The 24,762-nt window shown below is 37.2% G+C and overlaps 1 protein-coding gene across 1 annotated transcript in view; it reads left to right on the top strand.

Moving 5' to 3' along the window:
* The window catches only part of NOL10 (nucleolar protein 10), a 53,272-nt gene that overhangs the window by 13,986 nt on the left and 14,524 nt on the right, over positions 1–24,762 (top strand). Inside the window, exons 12-13 of the mRNA XM_074820061.1 lie at positions 1,146–1,212; positions 7,409–7,461. Of these exons, the coding sequence (XP_074676162.1) occupies positions 1,146–1,212; positions 7,409–7,461 (120 nt within the window). The remainder of the gene's footprint in view (positions 1–1,145; positions 1,213–7,408; positions 7,462–24,762) is intronic.

The following is a 24,762-nucleotide window of genomic DNA, read 5'->3' as shown; positions in this document are numbered from 1 at the left end:
TGGACTCTTTCCTAGAGTATGTTCCAGCTGGCTCCACCTCTCCCAGATGTTGGTTCCTGACTATCTCTGGCAGGGAACCAACTGCAGAGGCAGACTGTGGGGTGGAGAGCATATGGCTTTGATACCAGAATAGCCCCATGCTGAGACGTGCCTTGGGGTGGGGAGCATGAGGCTTTTGTCTGCTAAGACCAGGGTGGGGGAGGACTCTTATTAATCATCGGGGAGAGACCAGAGGTGGGTGGGGTAACAGCATGTAACTGGGAGGGAAAGGAAGGGCCCAGAAAGGTAGGTGGGATTGCTGCAGGGAAAGAAGAAAGAGGAATAGGATCAAAATTTGCTCTGTTCCTGTCCCTCATTTAGAACCGTGTAGGCATGTACTCTCATGCTTCAGATTCTGTGGCCCAGTTCTTAGAGACTCTTCCTTTACTGGCTGTCTTGCGTGTTGGCTTATAAGAGCACCTGTATTTTGTCTGGGTTTTTCAGACTCTGTTCCAATTCTTACTTTTTTGAGAATGTTGTTTCCTGCTTTTACCTCTTTCTTAAATAACATTTATAACTTCAATTCGGATCTAAGCTAGATACCGCTGGATGCTTTTACTACTTTTATATTTAGACCTCTTCAATTTTATAAGTTTATAAATTATAAATAAAGTGCTGAGCTACTTTTCCTTTCATGTAGACATGAGCAGAGTGGAAGAACCAAGCTCCAGAATCAAATTCCACTCCCAATCCATCATTTCAGCTAATGATACTTAACAAAATAAAATTATTTAAAACTACCACATTCAGAGTTGAACAAAATGAGGGTTACACTGACAATGTGCCAGGAATTTATGGACCTCACCCTGCCTTTTGTATAAAATAAAGTAAATCTGACACATATATTTTCAACACAGAAGTGTGAGCTGAGAAATTAGAGGTGCTACTGTACATTGCTGTGTCTTCAGTAACCAGTAGAGTTCACTTCCTTGAAGGAGATCAGTTCAGATATTTTAATAACATTTTATTGTTTTACAATATCTGTTCCATCTTTATTCCATCATATTTCTTAGCTTCTATAATGGCTATTCTTAATGTTTAAATTTACTAAATTTAATTATATTGTTTGGAGTTCTTTATAATATATTTTGTTCCTACAATTTCAGGGGAAGATATTTACTTCAATGGAGCCAGAATATGATATCAATGATGTCTGCCTGTATCCAGATTCAGGTACATTAGATATATTAATGTCTTACTAAGTTCAAGAGGGAAACCTTGTGTTAACCCAAGCTGTGATCTTTTTTTCTGTTTAGGTGATAGGAATTAGGTCTACTTTCCTCCTCATGACAGAGCTAGGAAAAAATGATTACTTCTCAGTGTCATTTCTTCCTCTGCATCTGTATTAAATTGGAGCCTCTTTGTAGTTAGAAGCTGCTGTGCTGTCAATTGAGTGATTGACCTCTTTTGCTCTTTCAAGTATCTGTTTAATTTCATAAGAATAGGAATTTTGGCCTTTTGTCTCAAGCTAAGATGAGTTAGAGCTTGCTTTCTAGAGCTAGGAAAAAATCTCTTTACAGCAAACTTACAAATTTTTACAAGTGTTTACAGCTATTTGATCTTTCCTTGTTTTGGATATAGCACTTACTGTGCCCTCCCCTTAGATTGAATACTTTGGTTTTAAGTGTAGATTCCTAAATGCACAGATTTGCATGCCTTTTGTGACTGTTTTCAAATTTGTGGCATCTCATAACATATTTAGAAGTCAAAACTGAGGGTCACTTTTAACCAAAGTTTCCAGATCCTACCTTATGAGTAAAGATACTTGACAAAATGGTGATTTTGTGTGCACATGTGCTTTGGTTGTACCTCAGATTGCAACTGGCCTTAATTTTCCCTGCTTGATCTGGGTTGCTTAGTTCTTTACTACTATGTGACACCTACTTCCTTTTTAGAAAGCAGTATTGAAAAGATGAGATAAAAATTAGAGCCACTAGGATGGCACAGGACAAAATTCTTGATCCAGAGAATGCCTGTGTTGCAAACTCTGCTATTATCTTAATTTTAGAGAGAGGTAGCAGCAAAGACAGAGCAACTTAACTTTGATTCATACTAGCAGCTCAAATTCAAGATTGTAGATAAGTGAGTTTGAGATTTCTAACGAGTTAAAACTTATCTTGTCTTTTCTGCCAACTTCAGTTAAGAATGTGTCCTTTTTTTTTTTTTTTAAGATGAGCACTTAAATACTGATTGCTGCTGAGATGGTGGGCATTTTTTACCTTATGCAGCAGCAAAACTGTAATGGTCTGCAGGACCTTGCTGATGAAAATACTCACTTCCATGCTGCTCAAGTTTAGCCCCCTCTGAAACAGTGTTTCACTACTTAGGAATTGCGCTAGATTTTTCTGAGGCCTCAAAAAGACATTGATGCCATTTTGTGTTCCATATATATATAAATATATTTGTCTTTCCCAGATCCTAAAATGCCAGAAATAATGTAAGCAAAGAATTGAAGCCTGCCAAAACCAGAACTTTATGGCACAGGGCTGAGGGCACATCTCGTGTGCCCTGGTTGTATGTATGAGTTCACTTGGGTGTATTTGAGAGTAACTGTGTGGTAACAGTGTAGACTGTGCAACATGGATGTAGACAAACCTGATTTTCTCTCATCCGTAGTGGCTACAGAGATCGATCATTGGAGTGAATTTTATCTTTAGCATTTCATCCAGGTTTCACCTTTGATGAGCTTATTAATTTGATCCAAAAGAGAACCCAGGAGTGAATGAACATCCATGCAGCATTGGTAGTGAAGGGCTCATGACAGGGAGTGAAACAGAAGTCAGTTATTTGACAATGTAGGATCTTAGCGTAATTTAGGTTGGAAGGGACCTCTGGGGGTCATATATTTCATGATCAAAGCAGGGCCAAACTTGAAGTTAGATCCAACAGCAAAGTCTGATGAGGTTGCTCAGGTGATAACCAGTCAAGTTTGAATATCTACAAGGATGGATGTTACTCAGCTATGGATGCTCTGTAGCCTCTGTGGTATGTAGACAGGCCTCAAGTGCTTTTGCAGAAATTATTTCCATGAGAGACTGCAGGAGGAATCTTGTGCACAAAGAACTGAATCCACGTATCTCCCTGATGTTGCTTATTGGATGTTACTTCTTCGTGTGTCTGTGTTCTAGATCTAGATTAGTGATCTAGATTGTGCATTCCAGTCCTGTGTCCCATGTCTCCTCCTTGAGTCAGTTCTGCTTTTCTTATTGTTCTTTCTTCAACTGTGTCTGTAGGGGACAGGTGGAAGTCTTTTGGTAAGAACTGTTGTGGGATGAAAATTAGGTTGTATTTTATAATTATATGGAGACAGAGGGGAAAAACCAGAACATGTTGCAGTGGAAAATAAGAGATTTAAGGTAAGAGGTGGTGCACTGCATGTTTGTCATAAATACTGTTGCTCTAGAATTTAAGATGCCTAGCCACCACCTCATGCTCATTCAGAATTCAAAGAATAATAATGATTGAACATCTGAAAATAAGGAAATATTTTCAGTAATACAAGCTTGCAATTGTGGAAAGCTGGAAATATAATATTACCTAAGTACCAGTATGGCTAGGGCACAGTACTCTCATTGGTGCCCCCAGCATTCTCAGAGCACTGCTGGATATTCCTGAAGCCAGCATGGCACAGGAAACCCAAGAGATTGTTGCCTAGCTTGTGTTTTAACACTTCATGTGAAACTGCTGCTCAGAAAGCCCGTACCCTAACCTCACCCTTATGAAATAGTTTTAACACTGCATTGTCGTAACTATAAACAAAATTTTAAAAAGAATTGGAAAAGTGAAACTATATTGTAACATAAAACATCTGCTGACTATTTCAGAAATATTTCAGGATAAGAGAAGACCTAAGGATGTCATCTGTCTGGACTTTGACACAGTCCCTCACAACATCCTCCTCTCTAAATTGGAGAGATATGGATTTGATGGGTGGACTGTTCAGTGGATGAGAAATTGGTTGGATGGTCGCATCCAGTGGGTAGTGGTCAATGGCTCAATGTCCAGATGGAGATCGGTGACAAGTGGTGGTCCTCAAGGGTCCATATTGGTTCCAGTACTGTTTAATATCTTCATCAGTGACATAGACAGTGGGATTGAGTGCACCCTTAGCAAGTTTGCAGATGACGCCAAGCTGAGTGGTGCAGTTGACGCACCTGAGGGATGGGATGCCATCCAGAGGGACCTGGACAAGTTGAAGAAGGGGGCCCATGTGAACCTCATGAGGTTCAACAAGGTGAAGTACAAGGTCCTGCACCTGGGTGGGGGCAACCCCTGGTGTCAACACAGGCTGAGGGATGAAGGGATTGAGAGCAGCCTTGCTGAGAAGGACTTGGGGGTACTGGTGGATGAAAAGCTGGACATAACCCAGCAATGTGCATTTGCAACCCAGAAAGCCAACCACATCCTGGGCTGCATCAAAAGAAGCGTAGCCAGTAGGTCAAGGGAGGAGATTCTACCCCTCTACTCCACTCTCATGAGACCCCGCCTGCAGTACTGCATCGAGGTCTGGAGTCCTCAGCACAGGACAGAGATGGACCTGTTGGAGTGGATCCAGAGGAGGCCACAAAAATGGTCAGGGGGATCGAACACCTCTTGTGAGGAAAGGCTGAGAGCTGGGGTTATTCAGTCTGGAGAAGAGAAGGCTCTGGGGAGACCTTATTGCAGCCTTTCTTAAAGGGGACTTATAGAAAGATGGAGACAAACTTGTTAGTAGGGCCTGTTGCAACAGGATGAGGTGTAATGGTTTTAAACTGAAAAAGAGTAGATTTAGACTAGATATGAGGAAGGAATTTTTTACAATGAGGGTGATGAAACACTGGAACAGGCTGCCCAGAGAGGTGGTAGATGCCCCCTCCCTGGAAGTGTTCAAGGCCAGGTTGGACGGGGCTTTGAGCAACCTGGTCTAGTGGAAGGTGTCCCTGCCCATGGCAGGGGGGTTGGACTAGATGGTCTTTTAAGGTCCCTTCCAACCTGAACTATTCTATGATATATGGTAAAGTGTGAATCAATATAATGTGAATTATTCGTTTTCGATAGTTTTGTGGGAGTTTTGTTGTAGTTTGAGGTTTTTTAATTAAATGATTTTACCAGCCAGCTTCAGTATTGCTACCTTTCATGGGAAGCAAACCCTTGCATATCTTTGACCAAACTACATGATGACAAGCTTTAGTGGATCTTTTAAACTAGTTATGAATCTTTTTTCTCTGATCACACGTGCACAGAATGGGGTTAGGGGAAAAAATGTTTACCACTTACTGGAATAGCCTTGACTCAGCTTCAGTTAAGTTACAGAATATAAATGAAACTTAACAGCATCTTCAGTGTGTAGAAATCTGTGCCTCATTTGTTTCAATTATTGTAAAAAATTTTAAGTTAAAAATGTGCATTTTCTAAAGCTGCTTCTCCCATTTACTACCGCTTCATACTCCTGTTTTCATTCCTTTAAATTGATGATACTGTATTGCAGACCACTTTCCAAAGATGGTCTTATTAAAACCTCTTATCTGAAAAAGTATTCTCATTTATTTCCCTTTTAGAGTGATCAAACTAGGCTGCTGTGTAGTTTGTTAGGGTGTGGTCTCTCTTCCCATAAAAATTGGTTAAAACTGACAAGCTGAAACAATGAAAATGCATGGAGTAGACTTCTCCTCTCACAGAGTTGTTCAATTTTTTTTTATTCTTCTTTTTCCCTTGTAGTTTATGCCTGCCCATGTACTGTTCTGAAGTCTGTTCTTCCCTCTTTTAATTATTGGTGGAGGACTCTTAATGAGGAGGTTTTGCCTTTGCTGTCATCTTTGAAGCACCTGCAGAATTTATTTCTGCCCTTTTATCTGTAGTGATTCATATTCAGTCAGTGGAGAAGTACTTTGTCTCCTGTAATAGTAGTGAGCGTGCTGATACATTAAGGGAGTGTGTAATCTATATACTATGACTATAGTACATTTTGTGTGTGTGTGTATATATATCTTTATACTACAAATTTTTGCTTTTTCCTTAAATTGCATGCAAACCTTTCCAAGTATGGTTTTTAGCCTCAGTTTGCTGACTAAGCTTTCATAAATTTCTTGCTTTGCCAGGAAAGTAAGCCCACTTTTTTCTGATATTGTAAGTCCAGCTGCATTGTATATTTTTAATAAAAGGATTAGGTAGGAAGGATTACTCCACCCATGTTAATTGCGTTCCTCTAGTTGGGTGTAAATTATATTTCTACCCTCTGGGTGTGTAGTAATTGACCCAATTATTCATAGTCTCAGTGGCATATGTTACAGTACTTATAGATCAGAATGTTATCTAACTTGATTGCTCTTTTCTTCTTCATATTCCATCTCTTGTATTACCTGGTGATCAGCTACGTTGGAGAGAAAAAATTGAGATAAACTTTAAAAAGTATATGCCAAATGTTCTTGTTACTCTTTTTTGTAGAAGGAAGCTGAGAGTATTTCTCATTTTGAATTTACATGAAGGGCAGTTGGAGATTTTCTATGGATTTTAATATTTCTACAGTAGTTTTTTATATTCAGAATATTTACAAGCCTTATTCATGGTGTTTCTTAGGTATATTCATAGATATTTCAAATTTTACATTTGCCCCAGTTCACTAATATCACTAATATTACTTGATTTGAAGCCACCACATCCCGTCTCTCATTCTGTGTTGAGAAGCCACTATTGTGTTGATTTCCCAAGGTGAAATATGAATAAAGGTATAAACCATGTTACAATTATGACTGTTTAAACTATAAGGGTGTGTTTAAAAAACAAAACAAAAAACCAAAACCCCCCTTGTATTAATAATACAGTTTTATGCCCAAGGTAGTTTTTAAGTGCAATACTAATTGGATTTGTTCTGAACAGTATTACGGGATAAACTATTTAAATTGGTTATGAAAATCGGCAGTCCACAGTTGTGAGGACTTAGTGTTGCTTGAAGTGGTGCTGAACAGTTAAGATAGAGGTCAAAAGGGGACAAATATGTAGGAAACGAAGTTTTGTTAATTGTGCTGCTATCAGACCTTGCTTTCCTTAGCATTTGATGCAACAATTTATTATGGGTCCCAATTATCTGTTTGATTGCAGGCTACAAATATGTACCATAATGTGATTGCACCCCTCCTCCCCTAACCCACGAAGGTTTCTTTCCCTACAAATACTCAGGTTGTCATTCTAATGTTATTTTATTTTTGGTGCCAGCGAATTTTCCATTTTTTTCCGTTTCACTTCCTGGAAAGTCCTATGTACATACAAATCTACTTCATGTGAATTAAATGCCTCAAGTGTGTGTATATATATATATATATTTTTTTTTTTTTTTAAAAGTAGTGTTATCCTCTTGTGACCAATATATTTAAATGTGGAAATCTCTTTTTAGGAATGCTAATGACTGCCAATGAAGCCCCTAAAATGAATATCTATTATATACCAGTAAGTAATACATATTGTTGCTGATAACTGCTCTTTTAAAACTCAGTTGTTTGGTGCCATTCAGGTATTCATGTTGGAAAATGACTTCTGCAAATTCACGTCTACTTTCTCTGACTTTTCATGATAAAGTAAATTTAAGTTAACCATAATTTATTAGTGTAACATATTGAATTGCTAGAAGAACAGCCTGTGATTTGCCATTTGCTACCAGTTCTAAAACTGGCTAATAGCAGTAGGAAATTCAAATGGAACTTTGCCAGAAAAAGTAGTTTTTTGATAGCTGATCAGAAGAGAATTCCTAAATAGGGGCTACATAGCTTACTTTCAAGATAATAATTTTGCTTGGTTGTGAAATATTTCGTTACTCTCTTTAATATGTGTTATATAGTGACATAGTCATGGCAGTAAATATACTCTGTTCTGACAAAGAGGTGTTATTGTGTGACTTCAAGTATGGCTCTTGGCTGTAGCTTCTGCTCAATGCCTTACTTGAATTGTAGCTTTTCACTTGAGAAGCTCTTCACTTGAAAGGCTTAACTGTAGGTTAACTGTATGTTATATCTCTACAGGTTGGTTTTAGGGAGACTTAACAGCAAGCCTTCTTATGTTAGGGGATGGTACAGAAAACTATACCTGGGTTTCACTCTTGTTTTGGTTTTGATTCTGCAGTGCATTCCGTAGGGGTTTTTCTTGCCTGGTAGGAGATAAATAGTAGGATATATATGCAAATGTTACATGCAGAATAGCTGACCACGTTCTAAAAATACGTACACTTCTTCTTAAGTAATTTTATTCACATTCTGGACAAACTATAAAATTTGTTAATTTTGAAATATATTTTTAACTGTTGTTTTGTTTTTGTTTTTTTTTTAATCAGCCAAGAAGTCTTCATTCAAATAATTTTAAATTAATTTAAATTTAATTTTCTTTAGTTTATTTCTGGGTCATCCTCCCACCCCGTATGATCTTGATTGTACACTTAAGATGGAGATTCATCAGTTTACATTTTTCTTTGTGGAATAGGCACTATATACTTATTGTATGTACATGTCTAAACACAACAGTATACCCCTCTAAACAATTCTATAGTCTGGTTATATTTACTTGTATTATTAGATTTTTGCATTTAAAGAAAGGCGAAATTCTGTACATGAGTTCTTTGTGTCGTTTATGTCACGTTGTTCTTTGGATGTAAATTATCTATTTCTCTAATTCAGCTGTGACCAACTTACATTTTGCTAACTGGAGTTGTTCCATGCTTTGGATAACAAAGAGGACAACAAATATTTTTGTATTTAAGAAAAAATATTAGGTGTAGTTAGAAGCTGAACACTTTGTTTCTATTTACCTTGTCCTTTGTAAGGTTTAGAGAGTAGCTCTCCAAGCATTTTTTCATCTGTCATCTTTTAATTAATGGGTTGGGGAAGACAAGCTCCTGTATTTTCAAAGTCTGATGAGTTTTTAAAACTTGAATGAACTAGTTACTCGATTTAAGTAATTCAGATGGAAAAAGCATTCCTTCTGTCACTGAGGGTAAGGTTCAGCTTCTCTCTGAAAATTGTGCACTGAGATTTTTTTAAGCAGGTGTGCATGATATATGAACTTTACAGCTATAGTACATTAGAGATGCATATTCAACATTGCCACTTAGCCAAAAAATTAATTCCTTGTCTTGATTGTCACCAGCAATTAATGTTTGTTAGAACTTGTTCTAGCCAGTATTATTTTGAGTATTCTTGCACATATTGTAAATCAAAATGAAAAATACTTTTTTTTTTACTCGCTCAAAAATCTCACTCTCGTAGAATCCTCTGTGAATACTGAATTCATGTTTATGAAGTCAGATAGTAATTTATAGGTAAGAAATATAAGTATGTCTAGATTAGATCTCAGATCATATTTAATAGACCTTATCGCTAACCTAAATACTGACTAATACTATCTAGTATTTTTGCAGCATGCAGGCTATTCCAATGAAAATTAACACAAATCTTTCCTTAAACCATGTTCCTTTTGTCACTGTTCTCTGATTACTGCTACCTGAGTCTGCCTGAACTTGTTTGGATCATACCTTTTCATGGGTTTTGCATTCACAGTGACACATGAGTATACAAATGATGAGTTATGAGTTATGTTAAAGCATAAATCCAAATATGAGTTCTACTTTTGAAATACTGCTGTGTATAAGAAAATTATTAAATTTGCTTTTTGAATAAGGTAAATTTCTTCAGTTCACATCAGTGGCTTTGAGTTTGGAGGCTGCTAAAAATATCTTAAATACTGGCATGACTTTTTTTAGTCAACAATCTGTAGTTCATTTCAAAACATGGAATGCATATTTTAGACAACAGAAAAGTTAAAGGTAGTGAGAAGTTACTCTGAAATAGAGACAGAAGTCTCACACTCTAGTAACTGGCTTTTTTACCCTGTCTGCCTTTTCATGGGCAAGACTGAAGGGGCTGGCACAGATAGTGTTGTATAATTGAAGGGTTTCTTACTGCATTTCCTAAAAATCAAGTATATAGCTCACTAAATCTGTTTTGGTGGGCTGTTTTGAGTTTTTTTTAATCTCCTTTTTAAATCAAGAAAATACAAAATGGAGAAGTCATGTCAGCCTTAAACTGCTCCAGGGCATTTGTTATTAAGGAAAACTCAATATTATTAACGTGTTCATGTTACAGTTTTATTCCTTGATCTTTTGGGCTAGTTATTTGAGCTCAGAGATGCACACCTGTCCTTTGGTTTTTGTGTCAGTAAATTGTTAAGACATGGGTTTTTTCCACCCTTGGAACACTGAGTAATTTCCTTGCACTGGCAAAGATGAGTTTAGTTGCATGTGTCTTTGGAGCAAAACTTTAAAGAACTAGTGATTTGCTGTATTACCTGATCTCTTTTCACAGTCTCGTTTTCTGGCTTTTTCTAAGATGTCAGATTCATTGTTTTTCCAATTAATAGCTTAATCTTCTATTTGTTTGTTTACTTCGAGGTAGATGTGAATACTACTTAAAATGTGTCCTCTGTTTTTAAGATGTTGACAAGAACTGAGTTATAATTTTTGAATTCCACAACAGAATAAATGCCTGGGGGAAATTCTTCTACTATAAAGGACAGTTGTGTTTCAGAGCTCTTGGAAGTACTTTTGTGTAAATAGAATCCATTCGATTACCCTAGCCCCTCATTGCCCTGTAGTGCCAGTAGTTACTCTCAGCTACAAGGAATTACCATGGCTATGGTCAAGGAGGATACTTAAAATCTCATCTGTATGGTGCTATGCTCTAGCCCTCTAGTTTACAACATTAGAAAAAAATTATCTTGAGGAGAAGAGATGCACAGAAGAAGTCAGAGTCTTGCAGAGCCAGGAGTGCATATATACGTGGATGGGTGCAGACAGACCCAGCATCCTCTGTCCTTGATTGAAGTTGGCCAGACAGTGTAGGACTCTGCCCAGCCCAATATACCCTGCCTCTCAGCAGGTTTTATTAGTGTGGGCACAGTGCTGTGCTAACACAGCTACATGACTTGTGAACTAGAGCTGGCTCGTGTCCGGCCAGCTTGGAGTACGGTCTGACTGAGCTCATGTCTGACTGAATTATCTGTGTACATGTGCCCATTCTCTCCATTGTTAATGCCAAAGCTAAATTTCCATTGCAAAACCAAAAAATGACTGTCTCTTGAATTTCAGGATTATAAAAGAGTTGACAACAGGTATCATAATATTGTCTGTAAATGAAATGGCATGCATCAGCTTTTCCTGCAGAATTTTCAACAAGATAGGTATGACATTTGAGACTAGGAATGTCTGAGAGAGCTATGTGTTTCTTAAAAAAAAAATAAAATAAATCACTGCAGCTGTTTCTTTTGTGTGCAAAGCTGTTAGTAGAGGGAAAAGAAGGTGATTTCTGGTTTACTAGAAAGGACAGGCAGGTTTGCTTTTAAATGGCAAGAAGATTCCTTATGCAGGTACACAGTGCAGAGAGTGAGTAAAAGCCAAATTGAATCTGACCGTTAAAATGAAATGTTTGTTTTACATAGGTAACATCTTGAGTGGCTTAGCTTAGAGACTTTGTTTTTGTTTTATTTTGTTGGGCTTTAATGAGGGTAAGTGTCTCTGACTGGAATTGGGCTGTTTGCCAATAGTTTAATAGTTAACTTGCAGTTTATGCAAACATTTGGAACCTACTTCTTGCCAGCTGGCTTCCTGGTATATTACTTTGATGTGTGCCTCGGGAAGGTTGAAATGAAAGTTGTGTGTGCCTTGGGATACTTTTCAGACTATTGACTCAGAAATGTAAGTTGAGTCAATAGTGCAACCAGGTCCTGGCCAAAGAAGTGAAGAGAGGAAGAAGCTTCACTGACACATGGTGGTCCACTGGCCTGGGATCTAAGATGAGCTGGATTCTCTTAAGTTTAATTGAGGCTGTCAGCTTCCATGACATACAATGCTTTCTTTCCAGGTTGTACAGAAAACCCCCTATTAGCTCCTGAATGCTCTGGGTGGAAAGCAAGGGGCATAGGTGTTATTTATTCTGAGTGTTTACTACTGGTTTTATGAACATGTCTGATCCTAGCACAGACATTTCAAATCAGTCCTGTCTCCTTTATTGGACTTGAAACTTTGGGCTACATATACATACTGAAACTGAAACTTGCTCTATTCATTAGGCTGTTAAAAGAAGAGAGCAATTAAGCGTGTAATTAATTGAGTGTAATATTCTGTGTTCTTGAATTTTTTTTTTTTTTTTTTTTTTTACTTTCCTGCAGTCTTGGCAGAAATCTCCCTGTTGAGGCTAGAAGCAATGTACTTTTGGTGTAGAGAAGATATTAAGCTCTTTTAGAAAAAATAAATCCTGGAGCGTCTCTGGCTTCTTTTCAGGTGGTTTTGGAAAATCATTTGATATCCTAGCACTCTCCTAGTTTAGGGTTGTTGAAGTTAAAAACTGGAGATATTTCAAGGGCAAGTATTTCTTGCCTACTCAATGATTCAGTTTCTCCAAGAATATCTTTGTAATGGGTCTAGTTTCTAATACAATAGCCACTTTGGATATGTGGAACTCTTTATTGCCAGAAATATTTATGAATTTTGTCCTCTTCAAATCGGGTGGCTTTTCAACTAAACCAGCCATTGCTGGTACTTCATTCCTTCTATACATGCTATTTTTAATTATTTCTTCTTTTTTTAGGTTCTCTACTTGCCTGGTTTAATTACTCTTTATCACCATCTTTTTGTTTTGAATATGCCTCAAAAATGCTCATTCTTAAAAAAAAAAAATTCCTTAGATTTAGAAAAAGTTTTAGAAAAACTGTAGAAAAAGCTAGTTTTTCCTTAGTAGTTAACCCTGAAATAACATAATCACAGATTAAGGCACCAAATTCTACTAGCTTGTATGTTTTCATTTAATATACTGGATATTTGATGAAACAAATCTGTAGAGGGAATTTATACTGAAGGAAATACAAGTGAAGGCAGATTTTTTTAATACCTTGGTTCACCCTCTTTATTTCTTTCTTGATACTAGTTTGGAACAGTTCTGGATTGTAAATTAAAGATGAGCATGCTTTGGTTTGATTGTAGGCTTCCAGGTTAGCTTCTTCTAAACCTACTTCTGACTGAATTGACCGAAGAGTTGTGTTCAGTTCACTCACAGACTCACTAGTTCTGTACAAGGGGTTATGATCATCAGATATCTATACTTATAGTCTGTAATTTTTCACTTTCAAAGATGTGGGAGGTTTCTCATGAGTGGCACTCTCCACACCTCTACAGGCATAGCCTTTCAGAACAATTTTATCACTCTAAGACTTACTTTCTCATCCTTTCATTATTTTGGGATCTACTAATTGTCTTTTTTTTTTTTTTCTCTTGGGTCTTTATACGGTGGGGATACAATTGGAGAAAAACACCTACGCATACCTTGCACTTCATGTCCTTAAGACCAATGTTCTGTATAGTCAGCTGTTGTTCAAATGGTTTATGGGTGCTGTTAAGAGTTACAGCAAGATCTTCTGAACTGATTTTGGCTTCTGCATGGGAAGAGCTGTGAAACAAATGATGCAATTCTTTTTATATTTGTGACTGTCATTTTGACATTAGTAGAACAGGACTAGAGTGTGAGATTTTGATTTCTTTTAGGATGTTTTCATGTCTTCTGATTGGCAGTATTAGGTCATTCTGGATTAATGCTGCCTCAGCTGTCATCTTAAAGATTGTACGATGACACTATTTTTTAGAAGATGGTTGTTCATCTTCAATACAGCCCTTACCTAAGAAGTTTTAGGTAAAGTGGAAAGCAACTGAAGCATGAAACTGAATTGTGCTAAGAGATTTTTTTTTTCTGTCCTGAAACAATATATAGTGTAGAAAAATGTTTCATTTACTGGGAAAAAAATGTTGTAAAATAAAAATACAGTACTTATGATGTAGAATGGGACATGTTGGTCTTAACCTTAGTTTGCTCATTTTGAGAACTGTGAAATGACTGGAAAGCAGTTACAAAGTAGCATATTACAGTTGTACTTTGGGGCAAAATAAAAGACTTTCCATTAATAAAAAGCCACTTGGATGCATCTTTGGCCTTTGAGCTAATTCTGAGTTTTGGCATATCAGTCTTTTAGAACTGTGTTTTTCATCCAGAACAGTCTAATCCTTTACACAGAAAACTGTGCAAACAATACAAAAAGAATGTCTGGTGAATGATACATTACCTATCTCACAGTATTTACAAGCATAGGAAAAAAGTTGTTTATCTTCACAAACAGAAATGTGAGCTTCCTACTTTTAACCTAAACACTTTCAAACTGAAAAATAACACGCTGAGCTTATTCCCAACAAAGGATATCCTCCATTTCCCATGCACTGGCTGAGAGACACTGTACCACTTATCACACATACATAGAAAGAAAACACCAACATGTGATAATCGGGAAACAATTTCTGATCTTCCTTTAAAACTTGTTTTAGATGTTTTTCAGTGCTGCTGATGTAGTAGTTCAACATGTATAGATTATGAAGGTGTATGAACCCTGTTTATGCTGTTGTGGATGATAGTATGATAGGCAGCACTTCATTATTTTTTTAATAGATAGCAGCATGGTGTCTTAAGACCATATTTCTTTACAGTTTACATCATACCCTTCATAAAGCAGAGGAGAAAACTCTTAAAAGCAGAAGTTTTACTGAATTCCAGGTGATTGCTCTGACAGTTGAGAGACTCACATGGTTCTTAGTGTTATGACTGTTTCTTAAGCAATTGGTAGTATGGGACCCTCTGTTCTTGAGTTCCTATTTTAAGAAAACAGGTTTTGATTGAGGAGTGTGCTACCCTTTTTAAGTGGTAGAAAATTTAAGCATTGAGTATCTGAAAGATAATTTTTTTTATTTCTCAAGTTGCACTTGTTCCTTTCTTCGGGCCATGTATTCTTCACCTAGTTTCTGAAAATTTAGAGATTCAGTTGCTCAGCTTCAGTCAGGGAAGAGAGCAGCAGTCAGATAATGAAAAGATGTAATTGCTGAAAGGAAGTTTTGTACAATACTGTGGTCTATCAGCATGTAATAAGAATTAGTTTCTTTTTCAGCTTTTGGATCTGAAAAGACAAAGCATGTGAGAATTTTCTCTATGTGATAATTTCAGCTAAGTATTCCATTATGTTTGAAAGCAGAGCAAGTGACTTTTGTGGCTTATCTGTATTGTCATCCCCTGTTCCACACTCAGTAATGAACCAAGTATGTCGTGAGTTATGACTATTTTATACAAAAACAGTAACAAAGTTGTGAGGATTTAAGATTTCTGTCATACAAACCTGTAAGAGAAATAAAACCATCAAATATGTAAAAGCTTTCAAATATATATTTGAAAGATGTTCCCTACTCAAAGAAAATTTTTTATAAGTTATATAAAATTTCTTCTCTCTAGCTTTATGCCCTGTAAAGAGTAGGTTGGTTTATGCTGAGGTTATCTTCATTATCTGTCTGGAGGAGTTGCACGTTCCCAAGAGGTAGTTGCCTTCCCTTCCCTTTGTGTTGTCTGGCAGTAGTTGTATAAACTCACAGAGCAGTCTTCCTCCCAGGTTTGCAAAGAGCAATTAAGCTGCCATGGTAGGGAGTTATTAGAAGCTCACATGTTCCTAGATTTCCAGTAGTATGTCAGTTATGTAAGGTAGATGTACAGCTGGATTTGCCATTACCTTTATATCTGTAGCATCCCTCAAATCTCCCTAAAATGCAGCTCATGCTCTGAACTCCAATACAGTAAGTAAGGTTTTTTTTTCATGACTGTAAAGATATTTACACTGTAACATTCCTTAGCACCTGGCTTGTACTGTGAGAGCCCTGTTGTTCCCGGCCACTTAAAAACACAAGAGGCAAGTCCCCACAGAGTGTGACAGTTGGGAATTTTCCTGTCCTGTTGGACAAAGAGAGAAGGGAACTTGCCAGGATTTTGCATTTCTGGCTTATGCCAGTTCTTCTGACTTGTTAATTTAGACTGCAATCAGAGGCTATTATGTACATACTAAAATCAATCATGTGTTACTCTCACCTCTATTAGTAGTGGAAGTTTTGTCCATTGATGCCCTTAGTATTACAAGAAATGCTATTGTATTTTGAGAAACAGATTTCTGACCGCGTTGGAACAGGTAGAAGCTGTGTAGAAGTTCTCTCCTTGTGTAAGAAAAAGGCCAAGGCAGTTATGAAGTCTCCCACTTGCCATTCATTGCCTTGACTGTCTCCCCTGCAGTCACAATTGTAAATGCAGGGGGAGAGCTTTGCTAGTGATTTATTCTTTGAAGATTATAGTATTAGGGTGGGGGTTTTTTTGTTAGATCTCATGTAAAATGTAGAGGTGTTGTGTTTGTGAGGGGGGTTGTGCTGGTTTGGTGGCGCTGAGTCACTGAACAGTAAATTGGCTTTGTGAAGGGTCTGATGAATACCAGAACCTATGTAAAGGAATTAAGAGCATGTGGTCAGATGTGGTAGGGAATGGGAGGTGTGCATAGCCAAAGTAAAATGTGGTTGCTGCCCTTTATTGTCAGCAAGGCATTAGATCAGCTGACCATACCTGATCTGCACCTTTTTTTCCATGGCTAAAAAAACAGATGTTCACAGGTAAATAAATCCTGTGAAGTGAGTCTCAGATCTCAGTGTTCAAGTAATTTACTTAAGTGCATCTGTTGTTAGAGCAGATATGCTATAGAAGCTGCTAGATTAGAATAAGAACAGACTTTTTGGAACTTTTTAATTCATTTCAAGGTGATATGGGAAAGTGCTTGAAGCAGGTCATGCTTGTAACACATACTTTGAGAAGCCACTCTTTTCTTACCTCTTGAGCTTCATTTGATTAGTTGACTTACTGTGAAGGTAGTGGGTTCTTGTACTTCAAGTTTCTATCTATTTTTCTGACCTCAAATTGTCTCAGCTCAATTTGTCTAAAGACCTGAAACATGCAGGGAGTCTCATAAATAAAAAGATTCATAGCAAGAGTGACAAGTATTTATCTTTTATGTATGCTGGCATGTTAGAACATGTTGATGAAAGCATCAGACTCCTCAGACTCCTTACTCTTAGTGCCACAGCTGGTAAGTTACATATGACATGAGAACTGTCCCTTTTTCTTCCTGTCTTGTGAAGAAGAGAACTATTTTGCTAATCTTATTTGCAATTTTAAGGAGTAACTTTCTTTGCTGAAAAATTATTTTCTGTTTATGTCTCGGAGGGCTATCTTTTCTTCCCAACATTTTATAATGATTATTTCCCTCCTATCTTTTTTTTTCCCAAATGTTATGAGCAGCAGGACCATTGCCTCATTCGAAAGATGGTGGCTTCGCCAAGAAGACAGTCACAGTGAGAACAGACCTGTGACTGATTAACTGACTGTAATACCTGTCAGATCAGAGAATATGAGAATTTAAAAAAAAAACCCACCACTGTAAAGCCAAACTGCTTAGGATTAGAAAAGTACTTACTATCTGATAACTACCACAGCAGAAAGATTTAGTATCTCATTCCTAGATGTATGCAAGTTCCTGCAGCAGTTTTTGTTTAACACTGGGAAGATCTTAAAAGCAATGTTTCCTTTAACATGCTCTCTAAGGAGTAAAACCTTCAAATTGTTGATTTGGCAGCTTCTGTAGCATAGTGAAAGGTAGGAAAACCAGCCTCTCTGATTAATGAATCTGCCAAAAATGTCTGGATGTGGTGGAGTTAGGATGAGAGAAAGAGCCAATTAGTTGTATAGTTCAGTGAAATTTATGAGTGTGTGGGCTTAAAACCAAACGCAATGCTGTTGTCAGTAGTGTGCTGAAAAGGAAAAATGTGCTTTTCAGCCTCTCTTGGTCAAGCTACTTGATGGCTGTAAAAGCATCAAATCTACACCATATAATGTAGGGTGAATGAAAGCACGAAATTATGAAAAATGAAAATACATGGGAGATTTGTTCGGAGTTTATTCCCAAAACCCATTTGATTTAGAGACTTGAAGAATTTTACTCAGTACATTAAATGGAATTACTCATAAGATTAACAGGGCACAATTGGAGTCGATTGTAGAGCGTTCATAGGGAGAAAGTAGATTAGAAAGGAATGACAGAATGAGATTCAAAATCTCAAATTGTTTGGAGCATGTTGGTTGCTAAGGGAAATACTGTATATGGAAACATAGTAGATAGAAACATAACAAGGTAACATGGTCCCAGAGCTCCTTTCCAACACGAGCTAATCTCCTGGGCTCTCTGAAGCTCTTGGGCATGGCTATGACCGAAGCCCAAAAGCATAGAAACAAAAATGGAGAGCTGCAGTTTTTCATGTCTATAAGCTAGAAATAATCCATCTGATTTTTGAGAGTTACCAATTGCAATTGATGTAACCTTGACTGTTAACGAGGTACAACAAGGTGTTCTTTCTTCTCTTGCCTTTTCAATGCATATAGATGGAAACTTTTCAAAGTTATTACATATTGAGATCTCTGTAATTCTTAAAATTAGAGAACAAAACATTGAAAACAGTACTTTTAAAATGAATAGTAATTAATTACTCATGTAATTGCATTAATTAAACTTGGCTATGCAATTAGGGAGCTAATTATGTTTAAAATGCAATTGCACATTTCAATCACTGCCCACACCCTGGGGATCACCCATTTTTTTCTTCTCCCTCATTAGGCCTTCTGTAATCTCCTTCTCCTGTTAGATGGCATGATTGAAGCTGAGAATATGCATGCATAGAGGTGCGTTTGCTTTCTCCAGCAAATATGTCCTGTCAAAAGTTTAAGTGCAAAACACCAAAATTAAGACTTTATTATAGAAAAGAATCTCTCTTTATTAAAGTGCTTTAAGTTTGGGTTGTTTTATTTTTTAAATGAGAACAGAGGAATGAAGGAACTTCCTTGGATCAAGGAGTCCAGTCCCATGGTATCACAGGCAATCAGATATCTTTTCCATAAATGTGTCAGATTTAATCTGAAAATGAGTTGCTTCTTCATTGTTATCTCCATTAAAAGGCTGTTCAAGAGTCACATTCCTTTGATGCTTAGCTAACGTTTCCCATTTATAGTGTCATTGTGACAACTTTGCATGTTATTCTTATGCAGGCATTACTGTTTCAGAAATTATTTTAGCAGCCTTTCACCATACTTGCTACAGTTTGCATTCATGTATCCTGAACATTATTGCCTGGAGCTATACAAGATGTCTCCACTGAGTCATTATTCCTATCCTATACTAATACAATGGCCTTATATTAGTATTTTATTGTCTTGTGATCAGTTGGTATAATTTTTTCCTATTCTGTTCTTTACAGCTGATAGTGATTGGCTATACATCTCATGCAATTTCCAGCATCTTCGTTTCCAGGGTAGATTTTTTTACCTGAGAGATTTTGACCCTTCTTGTGTGACAGTTTGTCATCAGCAGATTTTATTGGCATGTTCCTACAATGAGGCAGTCATTACTGAAATTATTTGATAGTCCTTGGAGCTTCCCTTGTAACCTACTTTCAGTGCAGTAACACCTCTTTCAGCATAAACCGTTTCTCGTTAGCCAGTTCCTATCTTGGCTTACAGTTACTAAAATTATTATCTTAGTAATATACACAATACACTGTATCCAGAGCTCTGTTGAAGGCCTTAAAAATATGCTAATTTTGTTGTAATTGACATTATTCAAATAGTATGACAGTGAATGATTTAACTAGTACATTTTTGCTACCTGGTAAAGGTCTTACAGTCTAACTTAAAATCCATCGAAGGTACCACAGCAAACAATTTGAAGGTTTTTGAAAAAAGGTTTTACTTCCAAAATACATTATGAAAGAACAGTGATATGATGTATTTTCATACTTATTTGTCATTAACTGTATTACTATGGTATGGCATGATATGGCATTACAGTGTTAATTGTTGTGAAGCTATGAAGTTTCTGCGAAACTGCATGCTGGTTTTGTACAGCCACGGCATCTAATATTTCTGCTTTCCAAAGCCTCTGGAAGTGTTTTATTGAATGATGTCCACATACGTTAAGTTAGTCTTCTAGAGGGAATTCAGTCAGTGTAAACTTTGGAAACTCTTGTCAATTATTTTCAAATCTGATCTATGTTGGCTGTGAACATTCTGCATATTTTTGATTGCTAAAATGCATCAATGAATGTTGGGAGGAGTTTCTGCTGGTTGAGTCTTAATATGTTTTGACATCTTATTTACAGCTGAAGAGTTTATCACTGCCCTGTATCAAATCTTCCAGGGACTTACTATTTAACATCCCGAAAAATAGATTTTGGAACCTGATTTGAATCCCTGAGAAGAAAAGAGCAACTGTTCAGTCATGTAGAATTGGTCCCTGAAACCTTCAAACAGATACTTGACAATACTTGTTTGTATGTGCATTCAAAGTAATTTAATTTAAATCTCATGACATCTGACTCTGGAAGCTTCTACACATTCTGGGCTTCTTTTAAATTGTTAAACATGTTTAATACTAGTTAGGATTAGACCCAGTTTTTCTGTGGCTCTAAGGGTTCTGTGAAGATGTCTGTCAAATTGTTGAGTGGCATTTAAAAGTCTAAAAGTGCTGTCTGGTGTTCTAGGTTGAAGATAAGGAACATCTGTTGTGGATTGGGAATAACACCTACTCTCTCCTAGGGTTCTTTAATTTCAGAGGAATTACAGACTGATGACAGGATGATATTTTCTACAGAAGTGTCCAGGAATTAGGCACGGCTATAAGCACAAGGCATTTTAGAGCTGTACCATGTAAGATTTGTGGTGGTACAAGACTATTAAGTTAAATATTTTGTAAAATAGAATACAAAGAACTGTGTTTTTTTGGAATTATTCTACAATATTTTAAAAGTATTTTTCTGTCAACATTTATCTCTTCTTGAACAGTTTAATACTGCCCAGGGCAGTGGTGGAGTCCCCATCCCTAGAGGTGTTTAAGAGTTGGGTTGACATAGTGCTTAGGGGTATGGTGTAGTTGAGAACAGTCAGTGTTAGGTTAATGGTTGGACTAGATGATCTTCAAGGTCTTTTCCAGCCTAGATGATTCTGTGATTCTGTTTGGCCTTGCACTTTTTATCTCTGCTCACTTGCATGCTAGATTACTCATCATATTTTGTGTTTTCTGTGTCTAAAGTTAAAAAAAAGAGACATTCTAAAGTGTACTAACAAAAATTTGGTATTAGATGACACAATATTAATAATTATAAAGTCCGCATCTTCACTTCTTGTGGCTTGGTGTATAAGACATGAAAGGCAGTGGTGTGATGTCTGTATTACCTGTGTATCACAGGGGAAGACCCCCAATGGTAAGCCCAGCCGCATGGATCACCCGTGGGGAGGAGAGGGCCACGCTGCTCCTTGGCTCCTGCCTGGCATGACCCAGCTGCCACTCTGTCTTGCAGCGTGGTGGCGGGACATGATGTGGGATAACTGCGTTCTGGTCGCCTCAGGGGTGCTACTTCCAGTCGGTTAAGGAGAAGAGCATGGGGAGGGCAGGAGAGCAGGGAACTGCCCACCCAGCTTGCTGCCGGCGGGGCCCAGTCTGCAGGTGAGGCTCCTCTGCTGATAGGCAAAAATGTTTGCAAAGACAGTCTTCTTGACTTTCACCAACAATTGGTGGAAATTGTCTCAAGAAGCAGTTATCCTACGGAAAACAGAATAATAATTAAAATAGCAAAAATATTGGTTCAGTCATTGTTGGTGATGATGTCTGGTTTTCCTGTCTGAAGAAATATTTGAGTAAAAGTCGATTTTAGATGTGCACTCATTTAATAATGATTTTCCCATTAGCTGTGTGCAGCTTTTCTAAACCTTGTGGAGAGACCTATTTGGTATATCATAAATATTGTAAAAACGAGACCTGTCAGGTTAGTTGCATGAGATTACCTACCTCAATAATATTTGCTTATTCTTGCTGTGAATTCCAGAGCATTTTTCTGCCTTAGATGTGGTAGAATTGAACGCTCCCAATCTAAATTGACACGTACATTAATTAGCCTACCCAAACTCCACAGCTTCATGGCTGTTTTGCTGGTTTTGGCAGGGACTGCACACCAGGCTGAGGTGGTGCCAGTGCTGGGTGGCAGGAGCTCTGAAGGGTCCCGCCTGTGCTGCTGGGCGCCTGCTGTATGGAAACCTGTGAACTGGGGGGGACAGACAGGTTTCATTTATCCACCTCATCCTTGGTGGCCCAGTGCAGACCAGCCCTCTGTTGCATTTTTACCTGGGCACAGGAGTGGTGGAGCCTGATATTTCAGAGTGCACTCAGCACCGTCCTGGGATGTCTGTTGGTTGACAGTGGATGACAGAGGAACATTAAACTCTGCTGTTAAAATGCAGTGGCAATTAAATTCTGTGAAGAATTGCTATTCCAAGAGAAGGACATTCCTTGTTTAGGTGTTTGTCATTGTGGCTGGTATTGTTTGTCTTTTCTATTTTTAGATTTCTTCTTAAGCTTTAAAAAATGTTGCATTATAGAATACAAAGTAAAGCTCCTAAGGTATCCTAGAATAGGTGGGCAAGTGGTTTCAGTAGGGTGGAAGAGAGGGAAGTAAGGCAATAAAACATACACAGACATCTCTGTAGGGTTTTCCTTTTTGTCAGTTTACATGTGAAATTTAAATAATGGTTGGACTTTCTATTTTTTCCTGGTATTCTGCCACTGCTTTTTTCCGTTAATTATCTCATTTCCCTGCCTTGTTTTCTATGATCTGATAGTCCTACTCCCTCCACAGATTATAATGAATAATCAGGTCTTTTGGCTTTCTGTGTTTCATGGCACAGATTACATGCCATGAAAGGTTTTACTCTCAGTGTCAGGTTTTGAGTACAGGGATACTTGGAACAGTGAGTGGAGCTACAACTGAAGAGTAGATAAACTGTTTCCACTTATTTGTGAGATTTCTGCGTTAGTTATTTGTTCAAAGATTTACACCAGTCAGAATCCCATCAGGGGATTACCATAACTGGTTGGAGTGGCCTGAGTTCTCATGAGTAACATGTGCTTTGTAGGGCTTGAGCAGATACTGTCATAGACATGGAAGTGATGAAAAAGTTTTATTGAAGTGATAGAGATCTTTACATGATGTGTCAGCAAGATGAAATGAAGGGGAACTTTCTGTTTAATGGGAATGGATGCGAGTCAAGGATTCCCTATTCTCATTTCTAATAATCTTCAGCAGAGGAACTTGTACTTAAATTTTATTACAAGAGAAGTTTTGTTTAGTTAGTAAGCAACTTATTTTTTATAAGAAGGACAAACAGTTTCATCCGAAAGAAAACTATAGGTAAACTTTAGAGAAGACTCCTTCACCCCAGTCATGCTTTGATGGTCTGGTAATGAAGCATAGATAACTGATTTCTTGCATGGCATGAAAGCTGGTGGTACATTTAATGTATCTAGACTACTTTCTTATTAATATAAAAATTTGGGGGTCAGATTTGAAGAAGTGGGCTTGGGGGAAATAACTGAAAAAATTGAAATCTGGATGGAGACAAGATGGAGACAAAAGCTTCTGCAATGTTGGCAAGAAATCAATCTGAATGTTATGTAGTGTTTAAGCTGAGTATTACTGGAGTAGACACGGGTATTTGGTTAATTCATTAAGTAGGTAAAGTCTTTCCTGTTAGTGACATCTTAGGTCTTTCCTCAGAAGCTCTTACTAATTGGAATCAAATATGCAGCACTGTTAAAAAAAAAAAAAAAAATTGGAATTTTTCATTTGGCATGTTATGGTTCTCACCTAGGGCTGAAATCTTACGAAGATAAATCATACTTGATACAGAGACAGTAGTGGTCTAGAATAGAATATTATTGTATAGAATATTAGTAGAATATTATAGTCTAGAATACAATTTTACAAGTTTTTGTGTATAGTTGTCTTCAAAAGAAGACTTGAATGAGTAGTCACACACTTTTTAAATGAACAGCATTATCTTATACTGTTACCACACTCCTGTTAAAACAAACTATATGTATTTTATGTATATAAAATCACTTCTACTTGTTTTCTTAAAATATTTTTTTGAATCACAACCATTCTTGTGGTCATGTTGACTGGAGTTTTTAATGTGAATTTTTAGCAAACAAATCAGAGCATCGTTAAAAATCCCACTCTAGGAGTTAACTGGCCACTTCACGTTCTAAAGTGTCAACTGATTTGCTCTAGAGAAAAATGTAGTGTTAGGTTTTTCCATTCAGCTAACTCACCTACTAAATAGTACTGGAACAGTTGAGTATGGCTGCATGCATCAGGATAGAGAAGAATTTTGATCAGAACAGCAGAAGGGAAAAGTGAAGGGAGCTAACTGTTTACTTGGGAAATTGGAGGAAGCTTATATTGAAAAGTACATTGGTAGTGCAACATAATATTGTTCAAATAAATCCTTTACCTCATGGTGGAAATATGCAAGTTTTTTAGTATTTCCCATTATCTGTTCATACAGTCTGTGTTTATCCTTGAATAAAAATACATTAAATATGCCTGTGGTGTTTTAGTTAAAATATATATGGCAGAATAGGATTTAACATGATTGTGTAGTGAACCTAATGAGTTCAAGATCCAGTCATGCTTAGTTGCTATCTAGTCCCACTAGTTCATAATTTTATCTATAATGTTTGGCTCTGAGCTTTTAATAAATTAATCAGACTAGGACCACTTGAAACAGATAAACTTGACACCTCTAGATTGATGGGTTCAAATAAATCACCTAAATTAAAATAATGCTTACATAATCTATAGTACTCATTGGTAATGCAAGCAATAGATTTGTGTTCTCTAACTGCTGTTGCTCTTAAGGTCTGTTTGATGTCAGAGGA

The sequence above is a fragment of the Strix aluco genome, chromosome 3 (genome assembly GCF_031877795.1).
Source record: "Strix aluco isolate bStrAlu1 chromosome 3, bStrAlu1.hap1, whole genome shotgun sequence".
Classification (NCBI taxonomy): domain Eukaryota; kingdom Metazoa; phylum Chordata; class Aves; order Strigiformes; family Strigidae; genus Strix; species Strix aluco.
The sequence above is the reverse complement of the archived record's forward strand: the minus strand, read 5'-3'. Positions and strand labels throughout refer to the sequence as shown.